At 39.7% G+C, this 11,086-nt stretch overlaps 1 protein-coding gene across 2 annotated transcripts in view; it reads left to right on the plus strand.

Annotated features, from left to right (window-relative positions):
• Window positions 1-10,516, plus strand: part of IGFBP2 (insulin like growth factor binding protein 2) — a 45,548-nt gene extending 35,032 nt beyond the window's left edge. The window contains exons 2-4 of one of the 2 annotated variants that reach the window (XM_072417962.1): window positions 282-541; window positions 2,066-2,206; window positions 3,271-10,516. In XM_072417962.1, the coding sequence (XP_072274063.1) occupies window positions 282-541; window positions 2,066-2,206; window positions 3,271-3,423 (554 nt within the window). In that variant the 3' untranslated portion in view covers window positions 3,424-10,516. The remainder of the gene's footprint in view (window positions 1-281; window positions 542-2,065; window positions 2,207-3,270) is intronic. The other variant, XM_072417963.1, reaches the window with a different exon arrangement.
• The last annotated feature ends 570 nt before the right edge of the window (window positions 10,517-11,086 follow it).

The following is an 11,086-nucleotide window of genomic DNA, read 5'->3' on the forward strand; positions in this document are numbered from 1 at the left end:
GTCCCTACTGCAGTCATTAATGCATACTAAGTCTGCACTGGGTGAAAACATACAAACTTAGAAGCAACGGGTAGAAACCTGCATATTAGGGGAAACCCGTACAAACTTGGGAAAAACTTTCTGCAGAAAGGTTCCTTGGTGGGAATCCAATTCAGAATAATGCTGCAAGGGTAAAATGTAAATCCTTTAGTCATCGTGCTGCCTGCTTGTTTTGAACATGTTATATAATAAGATTTAAAACTGTTGATGCTGACAAACACAAATTCTTTTCTTGTATGCAGATGCTCCGGAGGAGCGACCGGACAACATGCTGGTAGACAATACCTTGGACGCTGGGCCAGTGGCAACCAATGATAACCTACCAAGGAAGACACAACGATCATCACAGAAGGAAAGTGCTTTGAATCGCGAAAAAGCTAATGAGCACCAAAGATCCAAAACCAACAAAATTACTCATGATGTCAAGAACACACGGCCAGTGTCCAGGGTGAGAATGTCACGCCCTGGACTCATACAAGACAAAGCTGGCAAGGGCAAAAAGGCTAGTCATGTTTTAAAGAAAGCAGTCTTAGCTCAGAAATTCTGGTAAATAATAGGCTGTTCAGGTTCAGATTCCGGTTTTTAATGTGTTAAACATGGCGTCCTTGATGCCGAGCTAGTAGGAAGGAGTGGCCTCATGGCCCTTAATTTACCCACTCCAGGATTGATCCTTATTGCTTGTGACTTGTCACAAAGTTACAATGCTGATTACTAAGTTGAGAGTGGAGACTGGAGAAATGCTTTTTCCTGAATGCAGCAACTTAATGGCTTTACCTCATCCTTGGTAAAGTTACTGGAGGGAAGCACCATGGAGCTTTTGTGAAAGGTTAGGAATGTGTATTTTGCAGACTTGTAAGGTTTTTAAAAGGCCTTCATCAAGGTAATTTCCACATTCAAAATGCATGTGTGCAATGGCCAGCTTAGTACCCCAATGCACCTGAGTGACACAGCTGCTATACATGGGCTTTCTAATACAATACAAAGTATGGTAAGTCACTTTATGTTGTGGTGCTCCCTTCTTCTAGACGTATTTGGCATTTTCATTGACATTTTACTTACAGATAATAATCAATAGCATGACAAAGGCATAAAACATTTACTAGATTCCAAGAAGCAAAATAATACAGCATTGGCACGAGTGAAATCCTCAATCTTGAAATAAAAAAAGTTCCTCATTTCAGTTCACATCAAGAACAATTTCCATAGGTCTTGGCCACTGACGCGTTTCGCCAGTAGGCTTCCTCAGGAGAGGTTCGAGATGTGTCTAAGGTGTAAAATTAAAGATCAGACCCCTGTCTTGGTAGAGAAGTGTGGGGAAGGAAGGAGCAAAGATGGATAACAGCTCTTCCACTCAAATGTATCTCAAAGCCTAGAAGAAGCCGAAGAAATTGCTGCCTTAGGTCTTAGGCATTAAATAAATATACCAGTCTTGGATGATTTATTTATTACATCTCAAGCGCACCTAGAACTGCTCCATGTCTCAACCTCCCCAAAGGTAAGTCTACTTGCAAAACGTGTCAGAAACCTATGGAAATTGTTCTTGATGTGAACTTAAATAAGGAACTTTTTCATTTCAAAATTAAGGATTTTACTGGTGCACTAATTGTATTGTACGTAGTTACCTAAGCAGCAGCTGATTGCTTCTTAGAATCTAGTAAATGTTTTAAGCCTTCAAAAGTCCCTCTTTGTCATGTTATTGATTAATATCTGTAATTAATTCTAGGGTTGGCATACACCATTGATTTAGTGCATTCATGAAACAGGGAGAAAAGGTCAATCACATTATTATCCTATATCACTTATTGAAAAGTAGTTGTATTGTGCACAAAAGCCTGTTGACATGAACACTTAGACAGCAATGACAGTAAAGCCTTTGCAAAACCACTTCTGTATTACATTGCTGTAGGAAAATAGAATTATGATGAGCTGATATAAGAGTATAATTGTAGCATAGGGAAGTAAATTGTAGCTGTAGAGTTATCATCATCACAGAGCAGCCTGTAATAGTGTAATGTGCTTTGTGCAGACTCTGTGTCAGCAGCAGCTGGACCAAGTCCTGGAGAGGATCTCATCCATGAACCTTCCCGATGAGAGGGGTCCGCTGGAACACCTGTATGCCCTTCACATCCCCAACTGCGACAAGAATGGACTCTTCAACCTTAAACAGGTCAGTTGGGTTTATGGATATTTGGCTCACTCAGCTAAAGCATAAAAAAGTTTAGCCTTCAATTTCCATTTCTGTTTTAGTTGGGCAAGCGTGTGACTTTGATAAAGGGGGCATCTTGTCCACCTGGGAGTTTTGGGTGTCCCTGTCTACCTTTGAGTGCCTCAGCTCCTGCTGTAACATTCTCCATAATTTAAAATACATAGAAATTCAGCAGGAATGCTGGGAGTCTCTGTAAGCCCAATTTCAGACCTGCGGTTGACTTCAGTGGTCTGCTGAAGGCTCAATTGTTCTTCCAACTGCTCCCATTCAACTAAGTGATTGGGAATTACCATCGTGCACGTGGTTGCAGACAGTTGCAGTGAATTACGGCCAAGGTTGCTGATTCATCATGTTGCTTTTGACCGCCGCTTGAGCAGCCAGCTGCTTCCATTGACGTGAATGTAACTGCCTTCAACTGCAGCTCACAGTGGTTGGAAAGCAGTTAAAAGTGGTTGCAGTTGCTGCTGGAAGACCAAAAAAGATCTGCAGCAAAATGCCATTTCAGCCACTCTCAACTGCATGATGGGCCTGATTTATTAAAGCCCTCCAAGACTGTAGAAGATAAACTATCATGGGAAAACCTGGGTAGTCCAGCAAATCTGAAATTAATTGCTATTATTTGGCAAATGTTTTAAATCCTGGAATAAATATATTTCAGGATTGCTGGAACACCCAGGTTCTCCCATGATAGTCTATCTTCTCCAGTCTTGGAGAGCTTTAAAAATATCAAACCCAATGGTTGAATGCACTTGAGGTTGAACTGGAATTGATACAATGATCGCAGGGTATTGAAGAGGGGTGTCCAGGAGTAGCTAACAGCAGCAGTTTGCAGCTGTAGCAAGTCTGAAAGGGGCCTAATGATGGCCATACAGTATTTATTTTTGTAGAATAAAGGAACCAATCAACATTTACTGCAATATTTAAAATTGGTATTTGGTATTCTTGGCTGGTGCACTCTGGTGGTGGGGTGGTTATTTATTAAGGTGCACTATAATAATATGCACGATTATTATTTACTCTTATAGTGCAAGATGTCTGTGAATGGTCAGCGGGGAGAGTGCTGGTGTGTTAATCCTCAGAATGGCAAGACAATCACTGGAGCACCCATGATACGAGGAGACCCGGAGTGCCACCTGTATTATCCAGGCAACGAGGAGGAGCGCAAGCAGCGTCCGTAGTCATTCGCTGTCTGGTATTGCGCACCGTCAGCTATTATCACAGTGTCTGTATTTATACATAATGGGGTTAAACTGACATGATATGACAGTTTTGAAAATGGGCTGGTTGAAGTGTAAGCTCTTTGCTCAAACTTGTCTTTGAAACCTCGCCATTACCGTCAGGACAAGACCGTCACTGCTTGGCATCATTTCGAAGGTGTCAATTTCATTTTTTTTTTAATTCTGTTAAACTACCCCAGTTTCCAAACCTCACCTGCATTACCCTACATGACAGATGGGGAGCCTAAGGACAAATGTAGGCAGCCACTCAAACACTGTGGAAGTCATGTGACACAAAGTTCTCAAGTCTTGACTGTTCCACACAAGTGGAATGCAATAATGGTAAAAAAATTGGTCTTAAAGAGAATCTGTCACCAATAAAGAAAATGCTCTTTCCTCTTTGCCTTGCTAAATAATATGCATTGGAAAATGTTTTAGCTTCATGGAGTTGAGAGCTCCCAAACCTATAGATAGACTTGGCAAACATGTTTTTTGGTGACAGGTTCTCTTTGAGATCCAGTCTTTGCATCAGAAAGGCATGCCTACGTACACAAATGCAACACAAGTCTTTGCATACGAAACACACATTCCACGCAGTTGTCTAATTTTACTTCCTTTAAATTATTGTATAAAGGCCAGTTTGGATTGTACCACTGACAGGTCTTTGTTTTATTGCAGAAGTGACCCTCTGATCAGCCAATTATATGGTCTTTCCAAATAATTATTTAGAGTATGTTATCTGATCTAAGCAAACATGGTGATAAAAAACGAATTTTAGAGCAGACCAAAAAAAAAAACAAAGGGGTAAAACAAACCTGTCACTGTGCACAGTGAAGTCTGATACTTTGGGAGATTCTTAATAAAAAAATGCCTTTGTTATAATAAAACTGGGTTGGAGGTAAGGGGGGGCAGGGGTCACTGTGACCAAAGGTTACTTCCTAATGAAATCAGATGTCGACTCTTTGCTCAGCAAACAGAGTGGGTTACAAAACCTCTATGGATATTATGTTTTATTTTATAAGCTTTTTTTCCTGTTTTCCTTTTCTCTACAGATTTGTTTTCTTTTGATTCTTGCTTTATTATGCTTTTTTTATCTTCTATTGCTTTACTAAACCCCTTTCCCTTTTCCTTCTTTGTTGAACTTTCCTAATTTTTCTCTTTTTAGATTATCACTTCCATTTTTGTTTTCTTGCCTCTCCCTTTTCCTTACCAATTGCCTCCCTTTTTACCTTTGCACCTCTTTTGAAATTTTCCCCTCCCTTTAGTTTCCCTCCTTTTATTTACCCCCATACCTTCTTATAAAATTTCCTTTCCTTTCTTTCAATCCTTTTCCCTCCCTCTCCTTTTCCCTTACCAATTGCCTTCCCTTTTGCCATGCCACCTTTTATGACACGTTCCTTTGCCTTTACTTACACCATCATCTTATCCTAAAATTTTCTTTACCACTTCTTTCTTCTTCTGAATTTCACTCCCCTTTCCATCTTTTTTTGGTACTTCCTTCATCCCTTTCTTCTGTCACTTTCTATTTGCTTCTGCTTTTTCTTTCTACTTCCTCTCCTTCCCTGTTCTTTTTCCCTTCCCACTTTGTTATTTCCCTTCCCAATTCCTCCTCCTCTCACTTTTTCATTCCTATATACCTCTCTTCCACTTTACCTAATCCTTATGACTTCCCTCTCCCCTTTTTCCCATCACTTTCCTTCTTTATCACTTTTCCTTATTACTTTCTTCCAGCCCTTCTCTTACCACTTACCTGTAGTTTTCCTTCTACTTTCCTTTCCAATTTTTCTTTCATAGTTACATAGTCAGTTAGGTTGAAAAAAGTCCATCATGTTCAACCAATAGGGAAATAAACATATCACTGTTAAAAACCCTATAAACATAGTTGATCTAGAGGAAGGCAAGGAAAACCCTGGTACAATTTGCTACGACAGGGGGAAAAATTTCCTTTCTGATCCCAGGAGACATTCCCTTCCCCTCCCACTTCCCCTTCCCACTCCCCTCTTTCTCTCTCCTTTACATTTTACATTTCCATTTACCTCTCTTACACTTACCTCCTCTTTATCACTTCCCTCTCCTATTCCCTGACCACTTTCTATTCACCTTTTTTTTCCTATTTCTCTCTTCCTAACGAGTCTTTTTTCACGTTCCTCCCTTTTCTTGCCCACCTTCCCTTTGATATCCAATCCTCCCTCCTTCTTTCCCTTATTTTTTGCTGTGATTTTACACTTAATGCTGATTACTTTCTGACATTTTTTATAAAACAACCAGAAAACAGACTACTTACAGTCATTCTGTTGTAATTTCCATGCCATGAGTCAGCTCCTTACCGTCTGTATAGCCGGGAGCTGGAACTCTTGTACAACACCAAGATATCATTATAGCATGAAAACAGACCAAAGTGTGCAATTTCCAGGGCCATATAAAGGAAATCTTTGCTGAGAATTACATCTTTTACATGCTGCTTCTCTGCCTGACATCTTCACCCTTCAACTTCTAAATAAATTATTGACCCAAAACAAGAAATATAATAAGGATTTCCGAATCTGCTGAGGGTCTCAACCTGTGTAATTGTTCCAAGTCAGTTCTAAGGGTTAGCGTAGCAGCCAGGCAAGTAGTAATTCTATGGCAGACCCTATGTTCCTCTTAGGAAACATTTACTTTTACAAATGCTTGAAAAAAGAATTGTTTGGCACCTACATAAATATAGAAAACATTACCTGCTTGTTTGTAGTTGGAGTTCAAAGGGTGAAAAGTCTTCTCATTGTGTCCAGCTTGTTCTGGGCCATATTCTGCTGCTTATCTGTGCCTTAGAGTCCATCCTATCCAATTTCTCCTTGATAGGACAATATTGTAAGACCTTCTTAATTACGCAAGGGAAGCTCAACCAGGATATCCAGCCAATACAATTCTTATTATAGACCTCATATTTTATTTGGGGGTTGATATGATTTTGGGCCAATTGGTCATTTTGCTGCTTTCAGAACCTACAATAACCTTTATTTCTAAATTGTTCACATTGGGGGGACAATATTAGCAGATTGAAAGCGATATCTCTCAACTCTTTTAGTTAGCAGCATTTGTTGTTGGGTCTGGAATGTTATTATTGGCATTTGCCATCATCGTGTTAAATTTCTATACTTACATGAAATGAGTCCACTGTACTCCTGAAGGTTTATAATCAAGTAAAAGGCACAAATATTCACACATCTATGATGAACCTGAAATGCATGCTAAATAGAAAACATTCATTGATTCTTTTTGGGATCTTCTGCAATGGCGGCCTATACATTGCCAGGCATGACCTTATTTATTTTCAGTCTAAGCCTCCTTTATACCTAACAGATGGAACATACAACTTGGGTCTAGTTGTACAAGGAGGAAAGCACCAAATGCAGAATATGTAAAGTCCAAAGTTCATTTTGTTAGGACTTTCGTATCATAAAAAGCCAACATATTTCAGGAGCTCAAAGGGTCCTTCATCAGAGACCATTACCCCTTAATGAAGCAGAAACTGTTAAAATTGAATTAGGGGTTGATTTGCATGGTTGCTCCAGATTCCTAAACTTAACCTGGGGCTCTTTGAATCCCCTTATATTTTTAGGAAGCAAAAGTCTAAATAAATTTGAATCTGAACTTTATAATTTCTGCTTTTGTCACATTCCTCCTTGCACAAAAAGTCCCATCTTAAGATTTGCTTTTCTGTGTCCCTGTTGCAAATTTTTCCTTGCTTTCTGTTTGGTGGAACCTTTGTCACGAGGACAGAAAGTAAGGATTAATGGAGCACATAGAAAGCAATACAAGCAGAAGGACATTGAGCCTGATTTATTAAAGCTTTTTGAGGCTGTAGAAGATACAGCAAACCTAGAATGGATTTTTTCAAAGTTATTTGCTAGAAATTGTTTTGAATCCTGAACCAAATCCATTTCCGATTTGCTGGATCATCCAGCTTCAGTGATGAAAGTGTATCCTCTCCAGCCTTGGAGAGCTTTGATAAATGAGGCCCAATGAAGAAAACTTTTATCACTAGGAACCCAAAGTAATAAACAATGACAGTGACTCTATCCCTTCCTTGCTTCATCAAAAATATCATGCTACCATCATGAGGGATCTGGGTTAGTGTTTTTAAAATTTGCTTTACTGCCAGGACAAAACAGGAGGAGCACTATTACTTCTTCTGTAGCAATGTGTATTCGAGGTATCTCCCTGAACTCTGAACTGAAGATCTAAGCTTTAGTCTCAAGCAGTAAGCAGGTCATTTATTCCACCCGCCTCCACATGACTCCGAAAATATGTTTGGTGCAGTGTTTAAAAAGTGTTGCTTAGTAATGATTGTTCCAAAGAACTTTATTATTTGTGTATTCTGTTATGATCTGTATGATTGTGTTGGTGTACTTTTATTAGATACCATTGTACAGTTCCCTGCGGGGAAGATTATCTGATAGGCGCCCAGCCCGTCATAATTATTTCCACACAATCACAGTGCATGGAGAGTCCTGTCTGTGCACATCTTTTCCAGCCTCATTATGTGTGTTTGCAGCTTTTATAAGCAGTCTCAGTAAGCAAACCCAAGTTTTAAAGTATTTGCCTTCAATGCCATGTGTTTTCTATATCACAACCTTCAAAGTGCAAGGGCTTTCATATGATTTCCATCATGGACATTAATGACTAGTTGCAGATGTTATCACAACGCTATTTAAACAATAACTATATCCTTTATGGCCAAAGGTTTGTGCACACCTGACCATCAGACGTTTTTACATATCCCAATCAAAAATGATGAGTATTGAAATGAAATTGCCCCTCCAGTCTCCTTGCATCTGTCATAGCCTCCACTCTTCTGGAAGTTGAGTTGAAGTTCAGACTCAAGTTCAGGATTCTCAAGTTAGTTCCTCTACAAGAAACTGGTCACACCATGTCTTTAGGGAGCTGGTTTTGTACACAGGGTCGAGACACAAGCTCCGTGCAGGGCACTCAAGTTCCTCTATACAAAACAGGTCCTTAGGGATCCCGGTATACTGGAACAGAAAAGGGTCTCCACCAAATTGTTGGAGGATGAAAGTGCACAATGAAAGGCTGTAGCATTAACAGTACCTTTTACTATTAACCCCTGAACTCAACGATTTGGAAGGGTGTTTGGCCATATTTTTATAGTTATCTCCTAAGTTACCCTCATCCCCACAACTGCGCTCCAAAGTTTTGTAATCAACTGTCTGTATAACTGAATATTCAATATGGGGCTGGCCAGAGAGCATGTGATGGCAGAAATAAGGCTTCCTTTGAACCTAGGAGGAAGGTCAAGTGAATTTTACATTTTGGAGGAAGAGGTGTGTGTGTATGTGTGTGTGTGTGTGTGTGTGGGGGGGGGGGGGTGTTGAGGTGTGGAATGTGAATAACTTCAAAGATGGTTGAAGAGTACTCCTAAAAACCCGCTCCTTCCCAAACCCATCCCTTCCATGTTTGATACCCTCTGGTGGTGTTTCACCTTGGACTGAAGTGAATGTAAGCTCAATGTCGGATAAGGTTTGACCCTACAAAGGGTTAATGGCATCATTCTTCACTATCCAGGTCCAAGAACTGCATCCTGCAAGGAGATCCTGTACTAATCCTTTACTAGAAGCCATGCATATATCCATCTGTGGAGCAACATATCTAATGTTTTTGTTTGGGGACTCTTCTTTTTATTTCTTCCCCCCTATACCTGTAATTGTCTCACTTGCCTCCCCTGCAGCATTGTGCACAGTGTCCATATTCATGTAAGGTGCATGAGGACAAAAACTTTAATTATCTCAAGGTATAGATTTCAAAACTAAAAATTTTCAGGTTTTCTAAAATGAACCCATTAGGCTTTACATTGAGCTGTAGCTAAGAAAACTTCATGCACATGTTACCTCCGACAAGAAAGTGTTTGGTGCCTAAAGAACCAATCACTGGGCCAAGACATTGTCAGATGATGTTCTGCCGAAACCCAGGCAAATACCGACTTTAAAACTTACCTTTTACCTATACATTAAGTTGTCTGTATTCTGTTAACATCCAATACTTTAATCTGATGGACAAGCTGAAACTGAAAAGAAAGCAAATTAAAATCATTAAGCCTATACAATAATTCTGCAAAAATAAAAGAAACTAAAATATAATATAAAAGCTACTATGGAGGTCTGTTTGTATTGCAAAGTTTTATGTGCAGACTAATCATACCAAACTGCATGATTTGAACCAAAACTAGACTCAAAAAGGTCTTTTATTAAAGCAGTGAATCTGCCATTAACTGCTTGCCAAAGATTTCCGGTTCTGGTATCACTGCCACATTGCTTAGCCAGATCGGTGACCACACTTTTCTCTGTAATAACTCAACAATACAGCTCGTCCACCTCTCCTCCCACAGCCTGCAGATTGGACTATGAAGGAACTATGGGGTCCCCCCTATGCCCCTCCCTCTACTAAGCAAACTCCATGTACCTGATAATATTAGATTGTTGCATTTTGCAATGCATTATACAACAATTACCCTATAGCGCCAGCCCTCCCTCCTCCAGCCTCACTGTGCAGGGGAATAAAACAAGCTAATGTAAAAATTGATTTTCACACTAGTATTTAACTATATTGTCACTTTCACTGCAGTGAAAAGTATATAAAATATATTTTGCTTAGAGTTGAGCTTTAAAGTCAAACGACTTACCCAGCATTCAGCAGACATACTTTATGCTGATTGGTCTGATAGGTGAAATGATCACTGTCTGCTCTGAAAGCCACCAGAAACATTTGTACGTGTCACTGTCGATTGATTGATTTGTGTTTTTATACTCATTATACCATCATTTTGTATTGTTTGTATGTATCGACATATTATGAGAGGGAGTTGCTGTATTTCCCAGATCAACAAACAAGCAACTCGCCGAGTCACCACCTAAAAATGATTTGTATTTTATTCCATCTACCTCCTCACTGTGACACAGTTCCAGGTGAGGGACAATATCTTTGGACCTGTTATACGTATACGTATAAAATAAAACTTGTCACTCTTGTTTATTGCTCAATAAAAAGAGTAAATATGTATGTTGTGTTTTGTGATCATTTTATCACTTTGATTTCCTGATTTGTGTGTAGAACTGCCCTCAGCGGGGTTGGGTCATTGGTGGGCTTCTCTAAATGTCGTTAGTTATCCCAGTGCACCCAGGATAGCTGATTCTGCAGTATTTAGGGAGGTCTCTGCTCTCAGGGTTGGGTCTATGGTGTGCAATGGGAAAAGTATTCTGAATGCCAGTAACTTTAGAACTTCTTTTCAGATCTTTTTGGTTAGTAAATATAAGGAGAATGGGTTGGGGATACCCAGATTATATGGCATTCATGGTAATAGAAACTTGCCAAATCTCTAGCTTCTTGGTCATGGATGTAGATCATCTGGTAATAGCAACTGTATGAATCTATGATCCAATTATAGTCAATTCTGGATTAGGATTTGCACCGAATCCTCCCATAGCAATATCAGGTGTCTTAAATTTGAGAAAGGAGTCTTTCTTCTGGCTGAATTAAGTTCTCTGATGTGGAGTTCTCCTTCTTCCATAACCTAGGAAGTCCAACGTAGCAGAGCATCTCTCTTGAGACACTATTCAGCAGAGGACTC

This window comes from Pyxicephalus adspersus, chromosome 7, assembly GCF_032062135.1.
Source record: "Pyxicephalus adspersus chromosome 7, UCB_Pads_2.0, whole genome shotgun sequence".
NCBI lineage: Eukaryota > Metazoa > Chordata > Amphibia > Anura > Pyxicephalidae > Pyxicephalus > Pyxicephalus adspersus.